At 37.7% G+C, this 27,779-nt stretch overlaps 2 protein-coding genes across 8 annotated transcripts in view; both read right to left on the bottom strand.

Annotated features, from left to right (window-relative positions):
• wt1a (WT1 transcription factor a) overlaps positions 1-27,779 on the bottom strand; it is a 331,319-nt gene that overhangs the window by 187,178 nt on the left and 116,362 nt on the right. The window lies entirely within an intron of this gene.
• pax6a (paired box 6a) lies at positions 262-23,160 on the bottom strand. 7 transcript variants are annotated; one of them, XM_049483786.1, is made up of 15 exons: positions 22,746-23,160; positions 18,419-18,563; positions 15,620-15,688; positions 15,326-15,379; positions 14,008-14,031; positions 11,093-11,223; positions 10,415-10,456; positions 10,084-10,299; positions 9,569-9,734; positions 4,618-4,776; positions 4,197-4,279; positions 3,950-4,100; positions 3,215-3,327; positions 2,845-2,986; positions 262-1,019 (listed from the first exon to the last, which is right to left on the bottom strand). In XM_049483786.1, the coding sequence occupies exons 4-15, from the start codon at positions 15,336-15,338 to the stop codon at positions 934-936; spliced, it is 1,326 nt and encodes a 441-aa protein (XP_049339743.1). In that variant the 5' UTR covers positions 15,339-15,379; positions 15,620-15,688; positions 18,419-18,563; positions 22,746-23,160; the 3' UTR covers positions 262-933.

Raw genomic sequence — 27,779 nt, 5'->3', positions numbered from 1 at the left:
CTGGGTGGAGTTTATAGTGATTGAGCTCCATCAGGTGAAGTGTGATCTTGAATGAAAATGTGTAATACATCCAGAATATTCCGATAATTATAAATGAAATTTATTTTATTATAGAAATTGTTCTGGGAGACTTCTAGGGAAGACAAATACTTACATTTCGACATAAACAAAATTGAATTATATCGAAGACACAATCTACCGTTTTTACCAAAGTTACCAAAAGGTTTTTTTTCCTTTTCTTTTTTTTTTTTTCATTTCCGATTCAGCATTCAAAGCGTTCCACATATACTGTTTTTTTCTGCCAGCAAGCTTTGGAAACAAACAAATGAATTGGCTTCTTGTAAACTGTGTGTAGTCATGATTGCCTTGAAACAAAATGTTTTTTTCTTTTTTTTTTTTTTGTTACTACAGGTCCACAATCTTTACAAAGACGGTCAGACGTTCTTGATATCAACCGATAATAAAACGAAAGAAGCATGGCAGAAAAGCTTGCATGAATGTTGTTCCTTCCACAGATGCAAGACCAACTTGGTTTGACAGTCCATCCACAGCTGTTCATTTTTTTTTATGTCATAACATACAATTGGCCATTTACAAATACATCAAAATGACTGGAAACTGAAAACAGATTTTTCTTCCGTGTTTTTTTTTCTTCTTTTTTTTCTTTTTTTTTTTTCTTCGTTTTTTCTTATTTAACGATATAACACAGGGCACTTTACATCGAGTCCGTTCTCTTTCGATTCTTCTTCAAGTCTTTGTGTCCATGGAACGCTAGAGAAGTGGCACTATCCCAGTACAAAAGAAGAACGCGGGTCCTTTTTAGACTCCCTTCTCCCTTGTGTGGTGAAATACTGATGAAGAGCTTTGCCTCGGCGCTGAGAGGGAGGCCGGGAGGCCCGGCTCCGCTCCCCCGCCGCCCTCCTCCCGCTCCCTTCACTGTAATCTGGGCCAGTACTGGGACATGTCCGGTTCGCTGCCTGGCACTTGTACCGGTACAGACACTCCGGGCGAGATTAGACCTGCAGTACAAAACAAATAAAGAGAATAGTGAGGAACAGTGTTCCAGTACACTCAGACCCTATTTAACCCATTTCAATAAAACTCAAATGTTCCAAATGTTCCAGACTGTGTGTTAAATAAAGTACAATCAATAGAAATTCACTCCCTTTTGGGGACTATAAAGGTACAGGACATTCACTTTCCCTGAGGAAAGGTGCTTATATAAACCTTTTCATAGCTAAATTTGTTTTGAATGCAAAAATAAAAAAATGCTTTGGAGTTAGGATAAGAGTGTAAAGGAGCAGAGTGATTTAAAATCTGTGTAACTCAACTTTTCAAGGTGATGAAAATTTTATATAATACTGCACTTTAAGTAAAAAAAAAAAAAACTTGACTTGACTTAATGTTTTATTCTTTTGACTATTTATCATATTTGTGAGACCTCAGGCTACACTTAAGCTACAATTAAGCTCCCAGCTTAATTACTTTTCATTTTTACTGTTTATTTTAGTAAAAGAATAAAAAATGTAAATATTAAAAATAGGCATTTGAAACCTCTTTGAATTGTTCATGGTGATGATAAATTTTTTTTTTAATAAAATGTATTTAATGATCATATTATCATATTATCATACGACAGAGTGGAGAGCTTAAGCTTTATCTCAGTATGGACACAATATAAGAAATCTTAAGTTAAATGAATAATATTCATTTTTGAATAAGTAGATAAGTATCTTCAGTCTATTAAAAATTAAGCAGTATGAAGGTTGTGATGATACATTTGGTCAATGTTTACTTTCTTAAAGGGGAGGGGTTATCCCAAGATGACAGGCTGGACAATTCCGGAATTCATGGACACATTTATATAGCTTTATTTATTTTATTTTTTTATGAAATTAGTTTAATTTAAAAAAATAGTATATTTAAAAACTTGTATTATGGTCATTTTCTTTGTTTTAACAATAAAGACTTAGAAGAATTTGCCATTCTGATATCTCCATGTTTGCAGTAGCCCTTGTATCAGCCACATTATTAGAGCCACCATTGTTCAGGTAACCAAGAAAAGGCTATTGTAGCCAGAAAAAAGGTTCCAGGACTTACCAGACACCCTGTTTTTAAAATAAATATTTTTGGTTTGTCCGTATGGAAAGCATTAGAAGCATGTTGGTGCCATTTATTATAGTGTGTTGCCCTCTCTCCACTTGGAAACAATACTAATTCTTTTAGTTCAGAAAAAAGAAAGAATACAATTTTAAGAACTGCTGCTTTAAAGAGAACTGTACAAAGTGTGAAGTTTAAAATTCTCCCATATTTTTGTAACAATGTGTTCATTCAAAGTAAATACTGAAAAAAGTATTGTTATACAGTATGTGTGTATGAAATTTAATTTTATATTGATATTGACTCTAAAGTCGAATTGTACCGTTTTAAATAATTTGAAAAAGTTGTTGGAAATGAGCTATAAAAGTATACTTTTTTTTTTTTTATAAATGTTGTATTCACTGATATATTTTCCATATATGTTTTAATATGAAGAACTTCACAGAGTATGCAGCATGCTTCTTCACACTAAGGTACCACTATGTATTAAATAGGTCAGCTACAGAAATGAAACAAGTATTCCCATAGTAACAGCATTTTTACTGCTGCTCCCAACCGCAATGCATTATTGATGGCAGCCTACTTCTTTGACTTGAATTGCCTCTCTTTTTTTTCTCTCTCTCTCTCTTTCTTTCTCTCTTTCTGGGAGTAGTAGGTGGTGCTGGTGGTGCTAGAGTGTTTTGGAGGAGGGGGGTGGTTGGAGGGGGGTTGTGGTGGGGTGTGTGTGGAAGAGAAAAAGCTTACCCGTTGAGGTTGTGCCCGAGGTGGCCATCGACTGGCTGTTCATATGTGCCTGCATGTGAGGGGGTGTGTACGTGTCATAGCTCCGCCCGTTGACTGAAGGACTGGTTGGTAGCATGCAGGAGTAAGACGAGGTCTGGCTTGCCTGTGGAGAGGGGGGGTGGGGTGGAGAGAGATGGGCAGATGTCAGCAACACTTATGCCTCAATTCATCAGAAACGACTCGATCACAACACCTGAGAATGAAATGAAAGTTGCGTAAGGCTGCAATTAAGAGCGATTACTGCACTCCGGCTTATTAATTCCCGTTTTACGCTCTACATTCGAACCTGTCGTGTTATGTGAGGTGCAGTGGAACACAGCGAGACACGTACTTGCATAGGCAGGTTGTTGGCCATGGTGAAGCTTGGCATTGGCGGTAGGGCACTGTATGTGTTAGTGAGGGCTGTGTCTGACCGTCCCAGCATGGAGCCTGAAGTAAAGGACACTATTGGAATGACATTCAGAGAGAGAGGTTTGGGTCAGTGACATATTATAATGTGTCCACATTGCATTGAAAAAGATATATTGAAATATATATACAGTACAGGCCAAAAGTTTGGCCACACCTTCTCATTCAATGCGTTTTCTTTATTTTCATGACTATTTACATTGTAGATTCTCACATGTGGAGTTTTATGTACTTAACAAAAAATGACCTGGCCTCCACAGTCACAAGACTTAAACCCAATCCAGATGGTTTGGGGTGAGCTGGACCACAGAGTGAAGAAGGCAAAGAGGCAACAAGTGCTAATAAACACCTCTGGGAACTCCTTCCTTCAAGACTGTTGGAAAACCATTTCAGGTGACCACCTCTTGAAGCTCATTGAAATAATGCCGAGAGTGTGCAAAGCAGTAATCAGAGCAAAGGGTGGCTATTTTGATGAAACTAGAATGTAAAACATGTTTTCAGTTATTTCACCTTTTTTGTTAAGTACAAAACTTCATTGTGTTCATGTGTTCATTCATAGTTTTGATGCCTTCAGTGAGAATCTACACTGTAAATAGTCATGAAAATAAAGAAAACGCATTGAAAAAGAGAAGGTGTGTCAATTTGCTTAGTGCTTTACCTGGTGTGGTTGGCTGAGGGATTGGCTGATAGACGCTTGTGCTGAAACTGCTACTGATGGGTATGTGACTGGTGGAGTTGTTGGCTTGTCGTCTTTGATTTCGTAGCTTTTCCTCTCTCCTCCACTTCGCTCTTCTGTTTGAGAACCACACCTGCAAGAGAGGCGGTGATAAGAAGTTATTAAGTGCTGTTGACGACATTAGCTATTAGAAGTCCTTGGACATGTTTAATTGGTTTGGAAGGCTCACCTGTATTCTGGCCTCCGGCAGGTCGATTTTCGCAGCGAGTCTCTCTCGGGCGAAAACGTCTGGATAGTGCGTTCTTTCAAACTCTGAAACACAGTCGTCGTGCCATAACTGTTAGTTAGTGAGTATTAACACAATACTACAATATTACCTTTTACTTTTACATCATTTAGCTGATGCTCTTATCCAAAGGATATTTCTATTATAGAGAAGGGCTAAAGTGGAGTTAAGAGTCTTGCCCAAGGACTTTTTTATCCAGTCACCCAGATAGGAAATTGAACCCCAGTCTCCAACATGATGCGATAGCTTACTGTCAGGGACACTGTCGTGTTATCCAGTGCGCCACACCAACTTATATATTGCTTATTATCTTTAATTTTGTAACATCTAATTTCTGCTTATCCCTGACTTTGCATTTGCTCACCTTTTTCTAGTGCTTCTATTTGTTCTTGTGTGAAAGATGTGCGATTCCTCTGCAGTTTCCTTTTCAGCTGCAGTCTCATCTGGGCTTCTTCTGAGTCCTCCCCATTTGAGCTGATAGAGTTGGTGTTCTCGGCGCCTCCATCTGATTGCTGGCAGCCATCTATCAGGAAAAAACAAGGATATATTTAAAAATCTATCAGTTTCTCTTGGATTTGTTGACTTATGCATCAGTTTGATGGTCATTTGTGTCAATAAAGCAGTTTATTTACATTAATTGTTGGTTCTGGTAAGTTGTGACAGCCTGCACTGTGAAAAACTAAACTGTTAAACTGTTTTTTGGATATTAGATTTGAGTATTTAATGAGTTTATTTTCTTTTTTCGCTAGATCGAACGGGTAGCACATTAGTTTGATTCCCTGCCAACACTACACCAACAATGGTCCTTGAGTAAGACTCCTAACTCTATATTCTTTTAACTGAATAACATTTTGTACACATGTAAATGTAGCTAAGAACTGTCATTCCTTAAATATCCATATATATTACTAACACAATAAGTAACTGCATGCTCAATTTCCATTTACCAATCACTTTATTGGTAACAACTGATAAAAAGTTAGTCAAGTCATTGAAACATGTGTTGTTTCAATGGTGCTGAAACCTTTTTTTTCTTAATAAATGGTGATTTTAAAACATTGATAGTCAAATTTATTTAAACTATTTATATAAATTGAATAAAACATATATATTTATATTAAGTATTGTTCAACTGACAAGCGTTTTTTTTATTGACATATCTACAATATGTCAATACTCTTGTTTCTACTAATATTATGATATTGCGTGAGTACACCAGTTGTTCATAATAAATAGGCCAATGACAATGATCTAAATTAACTGGAATTTAATTGTGATACATTAACATACATTAAGAATGTCCTGTAATGTTACCACATGGTTTACTCAGAGAATTGAAAACTGACACAAAGTCAATTTTGTAGCTCCTCTGAAAAAAAAAAAAAAAAAAGAGAAAACAGGTCATGTGGGAAGAGATGTGCTACAGCAGCCTCAGAGCTTCAGAGCTTTTAGCACCAACATTTTCCAAGTCTGCGGAGGGGAGGGGACAAGGGTTGGGGGTGTTTATGGGCTGGTGAAAAAATGGTCACCTTAGCCCAATGAAATGTTTTAAAACTTCAGCTTCTCCCATTGCAATCAGGGAGCTTCCTCCACGCAGCCTATGGCTCTGAACCATATGGCCGTTTGAAGGCCCATTGAGGTGGTCAGCTCCAATCCTTGAATGGAAGGGGATGCTTTCACAGGCACACAATGCCCAGAGAGTTAGCCAGTGTTAAAACACTCGCTCTGGGGAGGGATGGCAAACTTTCATGGCTAGAAGTGTGAAGACACAATTGAAGGGAGGCCACAAAAGGATTCTCGCGAGCCTTGCAGCGGCCCTCATTGTAGCACGAGGATTTCAGTCAACAGACCTTTTCAGCTCAGTGTGTGTTAACCTTTATGCACGACCATCATTAATCACTGTCCCCAAGGCTGCCCCGTTCAGCCCTCACATAGGATTTATGCCTTCTATAGGCAGTGCAAGAAGAAAAGCACTGTGAATGAAACACTCTCAGTGAGCCGAGTGTTGTTAGGGAGTGAAAGGGGGACAGGGGAGCCGACTGGGAGTCGATATGCTTTAACCTGCTGCGTCGGTGCAAACTGGTGTAACATCGTTGCGCTCAATTAAAACCTTCATCTTGAGAGCCGTTGCCTTAAGGGGTCATGCCTGAACTGCGCTGCACTTTTACTTTTACTGCACTCATATTTTAAACGGTAGAGTTTGCATTAGTGCAAAAAAAAAAAAAAAATAGTGTTCATAATTAAATTCACATAAGCTGGGAAACACATTGACAAAATGTGTATATATTACATAAGTTAAAAAAAAATGTTGTCAACTTCTACAACATTATCTATGCGTAATGCATTATCTAATGTTTAGATAGCAAATGCAAAAAAATGATTGACCAGTTTTATGGATAGCTCTTTTTTCTACAACTAAAAAATTAACTAAAACGTTTATTTTATTTGTATTTATTTTATTTGATCTACAATGCACAACAATTTTGTGTTTTGTGTGTATTTTTCTTTTGTACTTAATATGTAACAAATATGTTACAATAAAAATGATTTGATTTGAGTTTTATCCAGAAATGGAGTAGCCTAATTATTTATCACCCCATTTAGTTTAAAAAAGATTAGAGCTTAAAAGTGTTCTTTTCAGGTCTATACTTAATCTGTCAGAGTTAATCTTTTTTTTTTTTTTTTTTTTTTTTTTTTTTAAGCAATCTGTCTTATTCCTATCTTCCATCCTAAAATCTGTTGGCAGATTAGTTCTTTCCCAGTGGGAGAGTAAAATCACCCCTCTATAGAAGTGGTTGAAGCAGAGTGCAGACAAATAAAAGTGACAAATAAAACAAGTGGGTCCAAACATGCAAGGACCACTATAAAACAACAAGTTTGAAAGAAACATCCTATAGACACCACCGAGCCTTCCGAGCTTATAAGCAGAGGAGGGGTAAAAAAGAGAAAGGGATGGGGGTAGGAATAAGAAGGCTCTGACTGGTCAATGAAAGAGAGAGAGCTTGAAGTCCACTCATTAAGACTGAGTTGTCTCTCTTTTAGGCTGCTGTCAGTCCAGATGAATCCACTGTTTTATTCAGTGTTGACATGACAGTCATCAGATTGAGACCATGTTTGTCCTCCTCGGGGACCTTGCCCTGCCCTGTATGTGTGTGTGTGTGTGTGTGTGTGTGTGTGGAAAGAGAGAGAGGGGAAATGGACTCTTTCGTCCTTTTACTCATATAAAAATAGAAATGTGCCTGCAGAGGAAATGTGTTAAGGGATATAGACCCACTTTAAAACGAACCCGGTAACCTCAAGAATTTTACAAACCTCAAGTTGTTAGACTGTTGTAAGTGATAATGAAATCAGTCTCTTAGCATCCTTAGAGCCTTAGAACTTCTACTAATTTATATACAGTACTGTGCAAAAGTTTAAGATGTCTGTGTAAAAAAAAAAAAAAAGTTCAAATAAAAAAGGGGCTAATCTGAGCAGTCGGTGTTTACTCATTTACTTAGTATTTTTTTGTATAATTTTATATTTGTCTTTTTAAGAACAACTGTTTTGGTAAATCTGAGTCTATTGAAAAATGGTTAAATCATTGTCAAAAGCTGGTAGGCATTGGAACAAATCCTTGTTCTAACTGGGTTATCCAAGAGAAATATGGAGCCAAGCTTTGTTCTTCAAACTAGCTAAACTTCTATGATCTTAGCTACTTTTAAAATTTTTAAATTATAGAATATAATTGTTTGTTACTTTTTACAATTCAAATATTTTTATTTATATATTTTTTTTCAAATAATGTGATTAGAAGCCTAGTTCTATTTATGATTTGGATAAAATGTTGGCAGAAACAAAGTCACAAAAGTTAGGTCTAGGCTGTAAACTCTTGCAGTAATCCCATACACACACCAAGATTAGATTGTGCAGCATGTAGCTCATGTATTTTTAAGTACTAATAAGGTTCAATTAAATGAAAAGTGTGTTTCTATGTGTATCAAAATGCACAGTCACCTAAAACTCCCCAGCTTCTAGAAATAGGCCTATAGGACTTTTTGTAGGCAGGTGCTAATTGCTGGCTGTTGTTTTGAGTGGGTCAAGGGTTTAATAGGCAGATATTAGACGCAAAGCAAAAAGCATTCTGTAGATGTTTCTGGTGTCCGTCCCGCACTGTGCGTGCAGTGCTCTTATAAAGTGACATGTGTAATTGGTGATGAGGGGGAGCTAGGAGCATTTCTGCAGCTGCTGTCTCTCTGCAGCTAGACGCTCATTCATGTCGCCTTAATGAGATACAAAACGCTCTCTAATGAGCAATTACACAGCCACAGCACTGTTCCCATAACAAATTCTAACGCGTGACAGAAACATCCTTTTGTACAGATATCCGTGCTGCTTTTTATGCCCCCCCCCCTCCTCATACAGGCAGCTGGGGGTGGTGGTGGGTGGGGACATAGTTGCTTGGAATTTGGATGGGAGGTGGGGGTAAGATGACAAAATACCAAAGTGATCAAATGCAGAATGAAAACACCACCCCATCACAAATTTGAAAGTGGTGACAGCTTTAAACCCAATCTCTGCCCTCTTTGAAACTGAACTAACAACAGGTGGATTTATTTGTATTAATCGATATCATTGATTATTTGGTTCAAAAATACCAGAGATATTTCATCATGATTAGTAATAAGACTAATTAAGTCATGAGCTTATGTGCAGATTTGATCTGATGTGGTGTAACTAACTTGATTATTACATTCTACAACATGACATATTATACATTTATAATAATTTAAAATATACAAATATTTCTTTTTTAATTCAGCCAATAGTAAAAGCAATTTAAAAAACACATGTATTATTATTGCTGCATCGAAATAATCATTCTAGTCAAAGGAATAATTACTTTATAAATACAATGATTACAAGTACTACTACAACTAATAATGGTACATATTTTGCATGTTTTCTAATTTGTTCATAAAAAAAACAAGGACATGTCTAATTTAAGAGTATATCATTTAGTATATTTGTAGAACAGTATATATTATTATTTAACTATAAACTGGTAGCATCTCTGATATTATATGTAACTGGCAGCTTATAACAAATATAACATAGTGTGTGGTCCTATGTTAAATACCCAAAATGTTGGTCCTGTTAATTAAATTGATGTAATAATAATAACAATAATAATAATAATAATAATAATAATAATAATAATAATAATAATAATAATAATAATAATAATAATGCATTCTCAAACTGTATACTGTATCTTCACTTAGTTAAAGCTTTAAAAACACCACTTATTTCTTTCAGAGAAGCTCAGCCCGTCCTACCTTGATTGGGCTGTCCTGGCACGGAGGTTCCGGGGTACCAGCCCGGCCGGGTGCCCCATGTCCCCGTCTGTCCGTTCAGCATCCTCAGCTTCTCATACATGCCATCTGCGCCCATCTGTTGCTTTTCGCTCGCCAGGTTTCGCAGCACTCTGTTTATGGATGACACCTGAAAGACGAGAGAGAAGACACGGGATGATATGGCGTTGCTCGAGCACATTTTAGTATCAGTATACATAAGGCTTTTCGCTGGCTTTAGGATCGGCCTGAACATGCGCGCGCTGCCAGAGTGGCACTGCATTGCATTGCTCTGTGCAAAAATAACCCAATAAACAAATCAATCGACCAGTGAATAAGCGAGCGCGCCCACAGTCCTGGTGTGGTTGGAAACGGGTCGATTTTAAACTATTCAAGGTCGCATTAAAGTAGAGGATGCAGAGGATGCTCGCACTCATGCACTTATGCCCACCCAGGAATATTCGCGCGCTGCGCTCTGCGCCCTCTCTTTTTGCACTTACACTCGGGATGTTATCGTTGGTGCAGATGCCCTCTGACAGCAGTCTGTCTCGGATCTCCCACGCGAAGATGGACGGGCACTCCCTCTTAAACTGGGCGATTTTGCCGACCACCTCCGGAGTGGCTACGCGTGGTTTGCTGCCTCCGATGGCTCGCGGTCGGATAGAGCCGGTCTCATAATACCTGCCCAAGATCTTACTCACGCAGCCGTTGGACACCTAGACAGCAAGCCGGAGAAAAACAAAAAAACACACAGAGAAAACATCGCATGACATTAATTTCAAACGCGCGTGGAATGTTATGTTTAAAGCGTCCAAACAATGATAAGCTTACGTTTTCATTGTCCAGCACTTGGACTTTTGCATCAGCTTGGGTCTATAACACAAGAAATATATACCTTCAGTGGTACGAGAAACTCTGCACGCTTCGCTCTGTTTCTTTGAATGCATGTTTTTTCCCCTATCGGAGCTGTTTGGGCAGGTTTGGTTTGTAAAGGGAAAAGAAGTTATGGTTGCATGGTTGGCCAATTGTAATTTGTTTAACAGACGTTTGATTTCCAATAAAGCTCTGTTAATAGGTTTTCACAATGATTCATAAGATTCCACTGCTTATTGTCATAAATAACAAAATAGGTTTATGTTAACACAAATCAAAAATTCAAAAATCAAAACAGACTTGTAAGGAAGCAGTCGCTCATGTTTCTTTCTTTAAAGCAAATTTATGCAGAACCGAAACAAATCAAAAACGAAAAACTAATATATTTCTATATTATGTGCTATATTTTTATGCATGGTTTTAGAAATTTGTGTAAAAACACAACAAATGCATTAAAATGTAAGAACATATTTAATTTGCTTGTTTTTGTTAGCTTGAGCTTGGACGCGTTAGACTGAGCATGCACGCGGCCAAAAGATGTAACAACAATAACAATATGCAACATACAGTGTCAGTATTATAAAGCAAAAAGAACAATAGTTATTTTAATATAAATCCAATGCTTAACGCACTGACCTGTAGGATTCGGGATATGTCGCAAGGTCGCGCTCCGCTATGCGCGAGCTCCACTATCTTCTGTCTGGTGGAGTCCGGCAGCGGTCTGCCGTTCACAAACACACCACCGAGCTGGTTCACCCCACTGTGACCTGGACCGGGACAAGAGAAAAGTGTCCGATTTACTGCACAGCCGCTCAGCCCGCGCACAACTCATAAAAAGCCCTCCAAATAAAAGCAACAGCACTCAAAGCTGTAAGTTACGCTTGATATAAAGATTTAGATAAGCTCTCAATGCAAAGTTCAGTGTGCAACGCAAAGAAGTGGCATGCATGCACCGCAGCCTGGATAACAACATTCCTGTAAACGGGCTCCAAATGAGATGCCTCCACAAGTCAGGAGATTGTTAAACTGTCACGTAAAAACCTTGTGTCACTATTGGCTATTTTAATCTGAACTAAAACTGGAAATTGTTCTTTATTTTTTACCTAACATTCATAATTGATCGACCTCCAAAAATGCTCAAAATGCATTGAAAATTCCCACTGGCTTCCACTGAAAATTAAAACAAATGTTCCCGTTTTTGTACAATTGCGTTTTTAGAGATAAAACATACTTTTCGTGACAGCAATGACATGTTTGCGATAGCTGTCACTGTCCATACACAATAAACAACTCCAATCCTAACACCTCCAAACTACAAAAAGCCACCATCTCCAGTCTGAACCCTGATTTAGTGCAGCGCATCATTGCTGCGCGCCTTATCCCGGATCAGAGCCCGGAGTTAATGCTATTTGTTGGCATTTGCGTGATATAGTAAATGCTTCTTAAACGCTGCCCACAGCCTTCCCCTGTAAGTTTAAATCGCATCAAACACAACTCACACACCTCATACACCCTCTCACACTGCTAGGAACCAGCCAGTCCAACTTGCAATCTTTCCAACAACAACACCGACCATACTCTCAAAACACATAAGCAAAAAAAAGAAAGAAAAATATGTCCTCCCCCAATGAAAATATGAAAAGATGAAGAGCAAAAGCACCAAACCTGAACTTAATCTCCCTTTTAAAAACCAGAACACCCAGAGAAAGTAGGCTCGAGTCGGTCGCTGCAGTGCCTTTCCTTTTCTAAGACCCCTTCTCAGCGAAGCCCTACCGTTAAATGGAGTCCAAGAGCAGGAGCTCCTTAGCAATAAATAAGCTCCAAATATAGAAGAAGGGGAGGAAGGAGAAGAAAAAAACTATGATGAGCCTGCCTGACATTTGTCTTTAAAATAAAGCTAGCTGCACGTCAAGTTTGAGCTTAATTTCTGGAAATGGGCGGAAGTCGCCCCGGATCATGCACGGAAGGCTAATTGAAAAGATGAGCCCGAGCGCTCGTGGCAGGCCATGTCACTTCCTGTCATGGCTCTGCTCGTGAACCCCGCATCGCCACGACAAATGGTAGCATGATAAAAACGAGCCTTTCTGTCCGCATTTGGATAGAGCTCAGACTCTGCTGGGCTCGACTCTCATTTAGCCTTCGAGGGGGTGGTGGAGGGGAGTAGATGGGGGGGCTGTAGTTTTTAAGGTAGCCCGAGGGGTTGAAGGGGCTGTGGTGCAGCGGGCACGGGCACGGGCACGGGCATGGGCATGGGCACGTTCATGAGGATGCGCTTGGCTTGGCTTAGCTTCATAGTGTATTAAAAGTGACACTTTTTAAGCCTATATTTACGCACTGGGGGAAGCGGTTGCGCGCGCCACGCAGTGATAAATAAACAACGAAACAAGGTGAAATTTAAATTAGCCTGAGCAGTATTGCATGCACGTGCATATTCACAGATATAAAGCGTGGCAAAAAAGTGCAGAGACTGCTGTTGTTTTTATGTACTTGGGTTAATCTAAAGGTTTTTATTTTATTGTGTGTAGTGCTAAAGTAATTAATTAGTACGCGTTAAGCATGCGTTATTAAAATGAATATAAAAGTACAACGCGCTGAAGAAAAAAAGTCCATCACCATATCGTTTTGGGGGCTTAATTCAGGATTAGAGTAAATCAATTGTCCTTCTATTTTGCTCCGAGAGAGGTCAGCGAGGATAAGCATATTGAAGATTTATTGGCTTTGGGACCATACGTCCCTTGTGCCCACCGCCCCCCTACCCCCGTCTGAAAAAAATGAAGCCATTTGACCGTGCCAGTGCACAGATTAGGACATAAAATCCAACTTTCTCTCCAAAGGTGAAGTCTTAATCATTATGAGTCCCCAATGGCAATAATTACGCGCCTTGTATTCTACGTGTAATCAATGAGCAGAGAGACATATGGTGTCAATTTGGAAATATACACTCAGGAACATTATTACCATAAAAGCTTGGAGAGCCAGCCGTGACCTTTAAAGCGCGCAGCCTTGTGAAAAGCTATCCATACGCTAGATAAATATGTACGGGATCACGAGCGGGACACGATTTCATGATTTCAAGTCGGACGAATCCATACATAATGATGTTATTAATAAATAAATGTATTTACGAATATAATGTGTAATTGTAATGACGTCATGGTTTGTACATTTAGGCCTGACAGCTGACATATAACACCTCGAATTATATATATTTTTCTTTCTTTCTTTCTTTCTTTCTTTCTTTTTCTTTCCAGTTAACATATCTCTATAATCTAGGCTTTGTGCATATATACTGTATTTTTAAAATAAGAAACTAGGCCTTGTTATCTGTCCTTAAGCACTTTCATTTTACATAACCAAGATAATGAAATGATTCTGTCATAAGGATGTTGATTTACAGTGAAGGTAAACAAAAACAAAAAATAATAATAATAAACAAGGCTATTCATGTTAGTGTATGAAGATGTCACGAATCCAGCACGTTGGCAAAAAAAAGAGAAAAAGTAAAAAAAAAAAAATAAAAGGTAAAAATGATAGGATAACATTCAACACACCTTCGTTACAGATGTCATACACCTCTTGTCCAGCATTAAGAGAAAAAATATGTCTGGTTTATTGTTATCCTGCCAAGGAGATGATACTGATAATCATATCTTCACAATGTCTGATCTCTCCATATGCAGCCCATTAATTAAACAATCAGTTCGTGACATATGTTCTGTCTTTTTTTTTTTCCTCCCCACTCTCACACAGATATGAAGGCATGTCAGGCAGCATAAGTGTTTATTCTCAGTTTACAGCCCTTCAGTGCGGGATATCAGATTTATCAGATGCCCATTTCTGTCTAGCTGATACATTAGGTGCACCGAGCTAGTGCCTGCTTACAGAATTACTGTAACAGTGCAGAATTAATATGTACATGGCAATTATTTAATAGCAAATTAACATACAATCAAATTTTTTACACACTCACACACATGTACACAAGCCTTGGGTTAATGTTCAGACACCCCTGCAGGTTTTAATATTGTAATCTTTTCATAATAATAAAAAAATCACATACATGTAATACAATTGTTTTTGTAATAGCCCCAGCCATGTATTATCTTTCGTAATGTAATACCTTACTAACTACATTATTGAGTTTTATCACATTTTCTGGTTAATCCTTTGTAATACAATATTACAAATGCAATATATAATTACATATGTGTAATTATTAAATACTTGCTAAGTATTTGCAATATTAACAGCTACAACACATGGATAAATTAAATATAGTTAATGTAATGTAAGTGCATCTTCTACAGAGTCTCATATGTTAAAGCATTATTACTGTTCATTTTTCTAAATTTGCCAATTAGTAAAACAAAGTACAATTAGACAAAGCAGAAAGGTCTTTGTGCAAACAAATATTTATACATCAATAGTCAGTAAATAATATTTGATATACAATATAATACATATAAATATGCAATTGTGGCACTTGACTGGGTTTCTTAAATTTTGCATTATATCATATTATAAAATGTATTATATTTATAGCTATTTGTTTTAGCAATAATTTATCCCATAATAAAAACAGTATTAATAAGTCAGAGTTAAACATGGATTAACGTGTGCTGTGGTGTTTTCTGCACTCTCCTGAATGAGCTTTATGAATGACTGTCAACAAAAGTTTGACACCTGCCACACCCCGGCACCTCTGACGGGCCTCAGTGAAGCTGGCTCGGCTAACACACCAAAAACAAATGTCTGCTGTCTGACTAGACGCCTGTCACACGCACACACACACATACACAACCACATTCACGTCAAAACACACTGGGAGGGAAAATATAATGAGAGTGAGAAAGGAAAAACTCCACTTACTGTTTTGCATCATGGAAGCTACACCAGACTCCCACGTGGTCCGGTTATAGTATTCTATTAGTCATAAAGAAACAACAAGCATAGTCAGTTTTCAAGTCATTTCATCTGTTAAGCAGTATAATATATTACATTTGAGTGTTTACTGTTTAGGTCTTGCTATGTGTGCAGAAACGTTACGGACAAATGTCAGTGCAGGGTTTGTGCATGTGCTCTGAATGAGTTACTGCAACAGCAAAACAAACAAGTGGAGAGCACAGAACTACTAGTTTTATACATCCAGCGGGTTAAACTTGCCTGGAAACTGTTGACTGTCCGCTTAAAACAATTTATAGACTCATCTGCGTCACACTAGTTAATAATTCCCTAGGACAAAGCAAAACATTTTATTAGTACACCTTTTCTACCCAGAATTAGGTTGTCATTGCATTGCACCTACAATCTGCTGGCAAAGTGGGGTACGTGCATAGGATTTAGGGTGGATTTAGGATTGTGTTGATTATGCTGATTGGTGAACTTGCTTAACATTAATTGTGGCTATCTGCTCACTTATCCAAGCCTTCAATAGAAAAGAACATCTGCACTCTTTAAAATAAGGTTCCTACAATGGGTTCTTTTCGCAATTCAGTAGAAAAAAAAACACTTTTAAATCTAATCAAAAATATATAAAGACGCATTTAAATGTTTATGATTTGTAGAAGTGGGTGTAAAGTTTCTTTGCACACTTTTAACTTTTTTAAAAATATTTCTTAACGAAAGCTAATAATGTTCTTCTATGGAATTGCTCCAAGAACTCTTTGTAGCACCTTAATTATTAAATATTTGTGATTGTTTTTAGGGTGACAAGATAGACTGGGACTGGGCTTATGGTTGGCTTTGGGAATGGGACTGAGGTTGGGGTTGGGGTTGAAGTTGGAGGAGAGAAAGAGGGGGGCTAGGCTACTCTTTTTCTGCACTTCAGATCCACTCTTGTGGTGCCACACGCTGTCTACCTCGCCTGGCTGCTCCGTAAAAGTGAAGGCAGGAGGGGGTGAAGGCCACCAAACAAAGGCCGCTGGATTGGAACAATGCCTTCTATTCTGCCTCGACACCAAAACCCAGAGAGTAAAACCCGGGGCTCCCTAACTAGCTACACAGCTTCCAACTAAACGTACCAACAACTCTAAGGAGATACAAAGAGAGCTGAAGGGAAAAGACCCCCCCACCCAACACACACACCAACCCACTCACCCTAACCACACACATACACACACCCATCCCATCTCAGCTCACCCTCTTATTCCTAACAACCCAGCCAGATCTGGCCATGACCCGCTGCCCATTCCCTCCCAAACTGTTTTGAATTTTTTTCACGAAATTGAAAAGTAATTTCTGGTTCTAAGTACTCGGATGTAATTGTGTTGCTGGTATGTGTCGTTAGGGGCTGGCTACAACAGCACAGTGGGGCGCTCAATTGGTAAAAGACAATTGCATTAAAGAGCCCATTCACTTCATTTCAGGAAAAGGAGGGCATTGAAGAAATAGTCACAGCTTTGATTTTCTCTCTTTCTTTCTCTATCTCTTTCTTTTTCTGCCCCCTCCCTTCTTTTTTGTAACCGCCTTTTTAAAATAGATCGGCTGTGCGGCTGTGTGTGTATTTACAGTACGTGTTCACAAATAGGCTAAATGTATACATCACAGGCCCTGCCTGTGCGCGTCCACGTGTTTCATAATGCGCGTTCCCGCGCATTTTTCTAGTGGATTTGTGGTAAAAAAATAAAAAATAAAAAAAATAGGCAATTATATTTATACTCACTTTGGATTGTTTCTTTATAATTAGAAATATACATTAAATAAATTAAAATTATATTTTTAAAAAGTGCGCATACTGGTTTTTATTTATTATTATTATTATTATTATTATTATTATTATTATTATTATTATTATTATTATTATTATTATTATTATAGATTTTTTTAAAGAGGTCAAATTTTACTTGATTTTCTTTTTTTTCGGCCTTGTGTGCTCTGGGTGATGCTGGTCTTGCACGCCGATCTGTAGCTAATGATGTGTTTTAATGGCGATGCCTAATCTGCATTTTACGCACTCTAATGTGCAACGTCAAGCCCCTTAATTAAACGCGCTTACTCAAGGCTTTAGGGGGTTTACGAGTAGCGCGTTCACACGCACAGAAATAGCGATTTTTAGAAATAACAACGTCCCAGTGCAACTATAAGCCTGGAGCATTGGGTCCTGGCGGTGAGGTAAAAGCTTTTTTTCATTTGCAGTTGTTTAAAACAATTACTATTTTTTTAGAACATGCTTCATAATTAGATAAACTAAAACGTAAAATGAAAACGTTTATTTATGAGTATTGCGATCAATATTACTACAGAAAATATTAAAAAGAAACGTGTTTCAGTTTTTTTCTAATTAGAAATTATTAAAACATCGGAATTGTATTTTTTAAAAACTAATAGTAATAATAAAAGTGAATAAATAAAAAAATATATTTCCTTGCGACCGTAAATCGGGGATTTCTTTTGGGTCTGCAGGTCTAAAAGAAATATATGACACGATATAAGTTTTTATTTAAATTATGCCTTACAACGCCCTGTCCTATTTGTGCTTAAAATTAAAAGTAAGATCACGTCAAGTTCACGGTGCCTTTTCACGGTATGCATTTGAGTGTGTGGCTGGGTCGCTACCACCACATCCACCTATGCGCTCTCTTGGCCTTACTGACTGTTTCCTCTCTTCTGTCATAAATAACGATTGTACTAAACACAAAAAGCCACATTGGATAATAAAGAGGGGGTAATAAACTGGGGTCTCCAGAAAAAAACTTAACGCTAGTAAAAAAGCAAGTAGCGTGAAGTCGCGAGATCAAGTCTACTCGGACAGGTTTCTGCTCTCTTTATTCTAGCTTTATGTTTCTGACACTAAAACACCACGTCCTCCTGTTTAGAGTCAGTTTGATCAGTTTTAAGAAGTGTGTTTAGTTTTAGGGAGTGTAGACAGACAGTTAAAGCAGTGTTGCGCACCCGTAAAAGCAGCCCTGACGCTTCCCTAAACAACAAGTGCACAAAAAGAGAAGAAACATGTCTTAAACTCACCTTTTTGCGGCATTTTGTGTGGGTGCGTTGTCGAACTCCTCGTTAGTGCGTCTTCTTTCCCAAATAAACAGAAAAAAGCTCCCTTGGAATAGTTCGTGTGGTCCTTTATAGTTTCCAAATGCCGTCGAGGAGGAAAAAGAAATCCCTGCGGGAAGGAAGGGAAAGAGATTGGCAATAAAAATGGGGTGAATGAAAAAGAGAGAGAGAGAAAAAGAGAGAAAGATTTAGAGCGATAGAAGAGAGAAGATGGAGCACCTATGCTGGCTGGCGATGGTGCTCCTCGTGCATTAATGCGTGTTCTCCTGCTCTGTGCCTCCCTTCCACTCCTCTTCTGACCTCTGTCATCATCTCATCATCTCCCAGCCAAACACTACTTCCTCCTGCACCCCCACCCCACCCCTCCCACCCCCCAAAAACCTCCTGCACCAGCACAGTTCGGGGGAACCAGGGGTCCAACAAGAACCCTGCCTCCAACTCCACTAAATCACACTAATGCACACATGCAATTGCTGAAATGCTACCCTCTCTCTCTCGTTCCCTCTATTGCACACTCTCTCTCGCACACCCTCTCTCTCACGCTCTCTCCTCTACACTGTTCCTACATTGCTCGTTTTTTTTTTTTTCATTTTCTGCGTGCCGTTAAAAGGTAGGGGCTCCGCCGTGGGTAAGGTGAAATGTAAAATAGTGTGTGAATAAAATTAAAAGTACTCAAAACGCCGCAAAGAATCTCTAGCTTAAAATATTTGTTGCTGGTGATTGTTCATTTAGTTTTTTTTTTCTTTTCTTTTTTTACAGAGGTAAACGTTGAACGTGTTTTTTATATTTAATGTTTTTATGGTCGCTATCACGCGCAAACGAAATGTATTAATTTTAGTTTTAATTGAAATAAACCCAAGGACCAATCTAAATGATTTAATTCCTTTAAATACAATATTTTGTACTTTGATTTATGTTGAAAGTTAAACGTGCCTTTTGACACATGTATTTAATACATATTTATTTTCTTTTTTGGGTTCCACTAAATAATTTGCAGTGTGCTTGATAAGCACGTGTACTGATGCTAACTTAGTTCGCATTTTTTTCAATATAATGCTAACAGTTTGTTTTTTAATAAATTTTTTTCATCATCAGTCTACATTTAGGCGGATCCTATTTATCCAGCATTATTTTTAAGGCAAAAAAAGAAAGAAAGTTGGAGCTGTTGAAGGAGTTGCAAGGGGTGGCGAGGAGGGGGGCAAGAGCGCGAGCGTAAATAAAAATATCATTAGGCCTTTACCAGCATGGCCAGACACTCCAAACTACATGTGCTGATTGCTTGGGCATTAGTGCACAGCTCGGTAAACCCCAAAGCAACCCCTCGGCGCCTCTGTTTGGGGATGCATGCACCCCGAGCCCCTCTCCCAGCTCAGGCCTGTCCCACTCATTTGTTGGAAAGGAATAGATTCCGGGTCGGGGTTTGTGAAATGGAGTCGGGAGGGAGGGAGTGAGAGAGAGAGAAAAGAGAGAGAGAGAGAGAGAGAGAGAGAGAGTTTCATGGTGGGGCAGTCTATAGAGAGAGACAGAGAGGGGAGAAAGAGTTGGGGGGGTAAAATGTTTTTGGAGCACAAATGAAGTTGTGTGTGTGTTTGTGTGTGTGTGCGTACACTTGACTCGGGCTCTGACGTGTGAAAAGTGCTGGAAAAAAAAGAAAAGTCAGAGCTCATCAATAAACTATGGCGAAAAGTGAATAAGAGCTCTGACAACCATTGCATTCCCCAATATAAGACACAAAGGAGGAGACAAACGACTCTGCCGAGCAGCTCCTCGCGCTCAAAGCCCGTGTGAATGGGGAGGCCGATAATGAGCTGCCCTACTGTCAGGCCAGCCCTGCAACCCTGCTTATGCACGCGCTTATATATCCTAGTACACTTGCCCTAAGCACTGTGTAGAGTTTGCATCATCGTGCATTTTGCCTAAAGGTCATCTAACGCTTTTATTTGTTTACTTAATTAGTTTACTGTTTGTGCATTTGTCTGCTATCTTTATTTATTTGCTTTTTAATAAAGCCAACGAATGCTATCCACAGTAGTATGGAAAAGCAATCAAACTTTTCTAAGGCAATGTTTTTAAATTAATGTTCTTAGAGTAGAACCAATTTTACTCCATAGTGAAGTATGTTTGTAAAAACCCTTTCAGGAACCCTTTAAAATTTCATGTAAGTGTAAAGCATAGTTTAAAGTTCTAAAGAACTTTTTAAACATTCATGTGTGAGTGTAAAGACGCATCTTCACAAAGATTCTTGGAATTCTATTACAATAAAACCAGGTGTTTGAAAGAACCATTTACTTTTAATGGAGTAAGTATTTATTCACGTTTTTGCTGGTTGTATTTATTGTAGTAACCTGTTGTTTACCCAGTGCATCTCTAGGTTTGAACTGATGTTTTTTCTCCTACCATTAAATCACTTAACTTTCTTAACTCATCCTCTCTTTCAAATATTAAACTCTTGTTTTTGGTTTAAGAAGCGTCAAAATCAAATATTTGCTTAGTTGTTTGGAGGCTTCCTCGGATGGTCTGGAGAAAGCGCCTCTATCAATTAGCCCAACTGGGATTAGCAGCTTGGCACTGGAATAAAAAAAAGAAAAATACCCTAATCTTGTCGCTATTTTCCCTCAGGCAAAACGCTCTCAGGGCGCCCCCCTCTCTAAAGTTTTTCAGAAGGGGAAAAATGATAAGGGGAGGGGACTGGAGTGAATACATCTGACGTCATGCTTGGAGAAAGAGAAAGAGAGAGAGAGAGAGAGAAAGGGACAGAGAGAGTACGAAATATAACTAAACGCCAGTAATTTATATGGTGAAGGGGAAAGGGGGTCAATGTGTGAAAGGAGCTTTATCGTCTCAGTTTGCTGTAATTGTAGAGTTGGCGAGTGCTCGCTGTTACACATGGAGTGACTGTTTTTTGGGGGAGGGGGCCTGCCAAACATCTCTCTCTGTTTCTATCTTTTTCTCCCTCCCTCTCTCTGTTCTTGCTCCTGGTGGGCAATGGCACCTTGCCTGTAACTCCAGGCGCCATGATCGCTGTCCATTTATCCAAAAAGGAGCAAAGTCACACATTATTCCATTTCATTAGGCTGTAAAAAAGAGGAGTGAGAGATGTGGTGATGCTGGACTAATGGGTTTTAATCATCCTCACCTTTGCATTGCGAAGATTATCATCTGGGACTGGTCTAAATTGTTTAAGCTGTAAAATAATGTGGGGAGGTGTGTGAGAGTAATGTAGTTTGTATTGGTTTTATAAATTAGATTATAGCTAAATTATGTATATATATATAGGTAATATATTTAATTATTTTGATGTATATTTAAATTTAGTTACAAAACATTACATTGATTGATTACACTGATGTCATTCAGTTATTTAGCTTGTTGTTGTTTTTTACTATTATGAAGTGTACATCACAAATAATTTAAGCTGCATGTTGTTTGATATGTGTCTATTAACCTGTGTATTAAATCCTACTAGAAGTTGTACACTTTGAATAATCCCAATAACCTGACGTGCTGCAGTTGTGACAGCGTTTATGAACCGTGAAATCTGCATTTAGGGCCAAAGTTTACGAGTATCAATTTGCAACTGATCTACTGTTCTTGCTCCTAAAATTTACAGTTAAAACAATTACAGCTTTATAAAGTGCACATCTGAGTATTATGTGTTATTGTTGGTTAAAGTAGTCTGCTTTAATCGCTAAAATATACGCCTTCAGTAAAATAGTAAAATTAAAAGGAAAATGAGAATTATTGGTGTATTGTTTTGAGCGACTTTTGTAGCAGATTTGGGAATTTTATTTTAGAAATTGCGTTAATGACAGACGTTTATAGCCTTGTTATGACCAAGCATAGGCATGAGTTTTCCTTTCAAATGAGCTTGTAAACAAAGTAGCTTGGATGATTTAAATGGTTTGTTAAAAATCTTCGTATGACTGTATATTTTTAAGCCTTCATCTTTTTTGTAAGAAAAAAATATATATATTTATATTTATATTCATATATTTATATGTATATATATATATATATATATATATATATATATATATATATATATATATATATATATATATATATATATATATGTTTTGAAAGAGCTTCACTCAACAGCCAAGTTTCGTTTTAGGCGTGAAATGACTCAGTAACAGCAAGTATTTGTCGCGCACGTGTAGAAGGTTGATTCTAGAGCAAAACTGGCATCAACAACCATCGTTGTCCTTCAAGATACACCTGCTTACCGCAGTAGATATGCGTAAAATAAGGTAATCCGGGTATCTGATGGAGGTATAAACCACCAACTCACCTTAGGCTCTGTCCAAGCTCGTCCCTCAGCCAGACCATATGTAGGTTCGTGGATCCCAAAGATTGCTCGCTCGGGTGGCCGCCTAAAGGATGCGTGGAAAACACCTCTGAAGAAAGCTCACAAAACTATTCCTTCCCTTGTGTGGGTGGTAAAATCCAGTTCAGCGAGCAGCGATAGAAACTTCTCGTGCTTTTAAAGCCTCGTTGCTTTATCGGAGATGCTAAAAAAAACAAGTACGTCTACAAGCTATAAGGTTGATTCTCCTCGCGCTCCTTTCCTGCGCGTGGAGGGAAAACCTTGCCACGCGAAACGACGATGGAAGTAAAATAAAAAAAAGAAAAGGAAAAGAGAGATAGAGTAAATGGGTGAGTGATAGAGTGAGAGAGAGGGAGTGAGAGAGAGAGACACGGCCTCAGTCTTCGCGTCCAACTTTCCCTTAATATTATCCTCAACTCTGGCAGTGATTGGCTGGAGTGACGGGCCACGTCACACACATCTATCACACACACACACACATATACACACACCCCTAAACCGGGAAGCAGGAGGAAGAAAGACGAGCGCCAATGGACTGTGTGTGTGTGTGAGTGCGCTCGCGCACATGACCCTTTGGAAAGTCTTATTAGCAATTAGTGTTTTCCAATTCCAACTTTTTGTCAAAAAAATAATGACTATAATAAAAAAATACTGTAGCGTATATATATATATATATATATATATATATATATATATATATATATATATATATATTTAAATGGCTTGTCTGTTTTAAAAGATGTCCATATATCATATTTGTTAATATCTGATAGTTTAAAAAATATATATGCATTAAATGTGCAGTCGTAATACAATGTAGACACTTTAGAACCTTATTTTTGTATAGCTTGTGGTGTGTCAACACTTAATTCTGAATTTCAATTTTACATTTTTTATTTAAAATATATTTAAGTTTATTTTTTTATTTTAAGTCATTTAAACTTTTATATAATATAACTAAATTAAGGTTTACTTAAATTTATATTTATTTAAGTAAAAAAATAAGTTAAAAAAATGTTTAGTAAAGTTTAGTCATTACGCTGTTTATATAATTGTAGTTAAGTAATAATAATAATAATAATAATAATACAACAACAACAACAATAATAATAATAATAATAATAATAATAATAATAATAATAATTATTATTATTATTATTATTATTATTATTATTATTATTATTATTATTATTATTATTATTATTATTAATAATAATAATTAATAATTAATTGTTGTTTTTATTATCCTACTTTATAATTGTTATGAAGTAATGAACTTAACCTACGTTTTGGTGTTTAAAATATTTGCAAAAAAATTTTTTTTTTTAGTAATATAAATGATCTTGGCAGTCTTGTGCCTCTATCTACAACCTGATGTTTTATACAATTCTATACTATAACCACTAACTTAGTGATACGAGTGGCAAGATTTTTTAGCTAAGCGTATCCAAATATAAACGCTCTGTATTTATTTACATGAAACCTCATACAATTTTAAAGCTGTTGATTAAGTTTAGCTCAATTATAGACACTTGCAGGATATTTCATTTGGTCATAATGGAGTTGAGAATTTTACACCAATCACAAAAGAGCAGGTAGAAGTCAGGATGCCTCAGTGACGGACAGACCAGTTACACTTTTTCTCATTGTGTAAAATAAAGTTTGGGGATTTGTGCGAGCAAGTTTTGAACCCTGTTGAAGATGTTGTTAGTGGAGGGGGCTGGGGTGAATTTGTCTGATTTGGAGTCTGAGAAGAGCAGCAGGGCTTGTGGAGATGTCTGGCCGGCCTCGGCCCGCTGATCAGGCTGTCAGTCAGTAAGCCGGGATGGGGATGCTGAAGCTCGGCCAGGTGCTGCCCTCCCTCCCACCCCCTCACACACACACCACTCACTCTTCAGTGCCTGATCAGGCGTAAACTTAAATCTGGCCAGCCAGCTTTCCCCCTACGCCGGCCCTCTGTTTCCAAGTGTGTGTGTGTGTGTGTGTGTGTGTGTGTGAGAGAGAGAGAGAGAGAGAGAGAGAGAGAGAGAGAGAGAGAGAGAGAGAGAGAGAGAGAGAGAGAGAAATTGTAAGGGAGCAGCACCCATGACACAGATAACCAAATTAGATTTACTACTAAGTTTTAAATATTTAAATTGAAACATAATAATAGTAATAATAATAATAATAATAATAATAATAATAATAATAATAATAATAATAATAATAATAATAATAATTTTATTATTATAGATATATTTAAATTTTAATTTAATATAAAAGTATAGTTCGTTAATTAAATAAATAAATAAATAAATAAATACATCGACATTAAACAATAAATAAATATATATAGTGCGTGTGCGTGTGTGTGTGTGTGTATGTGTGGATTTTTCATTTATGTTTTCGTTTGCAAATTTTCCTTGCGCTTTTCAGACCACACTGGATTGGGGTAATATCACCTAAAAAATAGAATTTAAATTGTAATTTCTTTACTTCCTAACGTTACTTGAATTACATTGTTTTGTTTTTGTACACAGTTAATATCAGCGTCGTTTTGCTTCTCTCATTTAGTCTTAAATTTAACGTAAATTAAAATGGTCCACGTCCATCTCTCTCTTTCTTTTTCTTTCTGGTCATCTAAACTATTCGAAGGGAAACCCTGTGTGTTTGAGTCCTGTGTGTTTTTCTGTCTCTCCTGTGGCCCAGAGACTGAAGCAGCTGAACTCCCTCAGGCTGACTGGATGCAATTTGCTGAAAGTCGACAGTCTCGTCCTGTGTGTCAGAAACTCACTTTTGTGCTCATTAAGCCTGTCCAGCGCGGCACCCTCGAAATATTGGGGGATTACAGCAAAACGCTGCCTTTAATAAAAGTCTGGGCCACTTTCAGAAGCACTGGGGGTGAAATAAAGCTGTATGTATATTAGTTTGGCCCACAATTCTCCATTTGGATTAAAAAAGAAAAAGAAGCAAGAAGTGGACGGTCAGAGGGGCTTTGCTCTTATTCCCTGACCCCTGTGATAAGATTAAGCAGAGACGCGAAGGAGCGAAAGAAAGCCAGAGATTGACAGCTGCCAACACGACTTGGACGGGATTGATTTTGATGCGTCGTGCTGGCAACAATAACGAAACCAATCGGATGGATAACGCGAGCATATTTGGGCTTTTTCTCGCCACGAGAGAGGCAAGCCGTGTGTACAGGGCAAACGAGGAGGAGAGGGGAGGGGGCAAAAAAAACTAGCTAACGAGGACATGAGACATGTTGTCGAGTGACAGCTCCGTTGCTGACCGCAGGAGCCTCCTCTTCTCCATGCGCGACGAAGAACAGCGCTGGACAGCCGTGTTTCGGCCCCTCAAACCGACCACGCAGACTGCCATTAGTGAACGTGATTACGGTAACAGCTATAAAAAGTATAAAGCAGTAGGTTTGCGTTGCTTCGCGGTGCTGATGCAGTTTGTCGTGTTTGTTTTGAAGGACGGAGCCTCGCGCGCTGGAAACTATACATCAATTTTGCCACAGGACAATTCACATGTTTAAGTTTATCACAGCATACAGTTATTACAGAATAAGAAGGATATTAATATTGAGTGCTATAATTAAAACTATTATTGTAGTATTTATATTGCTGTTTTAGAACCAAATTGTTTCATCTGCACTATTTGTATTTAAATGTTGTTGTTTTTTTAAGATGATTATATGCAATTGTCATTCTTTTTTATTATTCATTATCATGTAATTTAAATAAAGTTATCCTGCTTTATTGCATATTTTACTGGCTGAAATTTCTACAAAGTATATTTTCACGTCATATTATGTCATATAAGGGAAACTGACATATTTATGCCATGTATACAATTTTTAAAAAATACATTATACATGTTTCTAAACACAAAATATTCATATTTATTAGAATCACTATAATGGAAACTTAAGAAAACATTAAACATTTAAAGTTAAACTCAGACAACTCTTGTACAGTCTTGTACAGTAAAACTAATCATATGACTTAGAAAGAAAGAAAACAGCAGAAGACGGCAATGTTGCCTTTCATAAAGTCTTGACTGGTTAATGACAAAGTAATGATGGAAAACTATTCAGTCTAGCATTCCTTTCCATAAATGGCCCTGTTTTTGAGCTTCTACAGTCTGTGAGCCTTTCTCACTTTCCATCAGTTTGGTCAGATGTGCATATCTCCTGTTTGGATTATTCTTTCAATCACATATTTTTTATCACCATATATGGAGATGTTTTAAAATTCTATATGTCTTGGAATTCTATTTTATAAAAATACATTTCTGGGAAAAGAGTGCAGCAGATAAACGCAAATACAGTTATAAACTAAGATGAAAAGATGAGGAAAACATCTTATATATTGCATATTTTAAGATCTACGATGAAGACCAAAGATCATGTTCTCAGCATGTTTAGTGTCAAAGTGTCTTCACGGTTTTAGATGCCTTGTAATTGCTGGTCCTAGCATAATCAGAAGTGGCCCCTGTAAAACAGCACACATAGGAGACAGCTGTTTGCTGACATTCTTGACAAACTTCAGCCCATTACATGCGGTCACAGACAGACTGAATGAAATATGGATCCTGGAAGAATGAGAGCATGCTGGAGGCATGCTTCTGTCCCTGCACTTGGATGCCACCCAAGTTCCCAAGCAGTCAAGTACACAGTAATGTGCACGGTGTCATAATTGCCTCTAATTCAATCATATCCTCTATCTCTCTTGCAGATATAATGGTCGGCTGAAGCAGAGTTATGGCTGGTTTTGGCGTATGAGTTCTTTCACCATGATTTGAACCCTTTTATTATCCAGACAATGAACAGTAGCTCTGACTTAAAAATATCTAATGTAGAATACATAAGAAAAGCACCAAGTATAAGGCATAAAACAAGATGCATATTTTAATTAGTCTTATTTGAGAATGTTGACCTGACTGGGACAGATTTGCATTTGCCTTGATAACAAGAAACAAAGAAACTAATTGTGTATATCATTTCATTGGATCCCA

Source organism: Astyanax mexicanus, chromosome 10 (genome assembly GCF_023375975.1).
Source record: "Astyanax mexicanus isolate ESR-SI-001 chromosome 10, AstMex3_surface, whole genome shotgun sequence".
In the NCBI taxonomy this organism is placed as follows: domain Eukaryota; kingdom Metazoa; phylum Chordata; class Actinopteri; order Characiformes; family Acestrorhamphidae; genus Astyanax; species Astyanax mexicanus.
The sequence above is the reverse complement of the archived record's forward strand: the minus strand, read 5'-3'. Positions and strand labels throughout refer to the sequence as shown.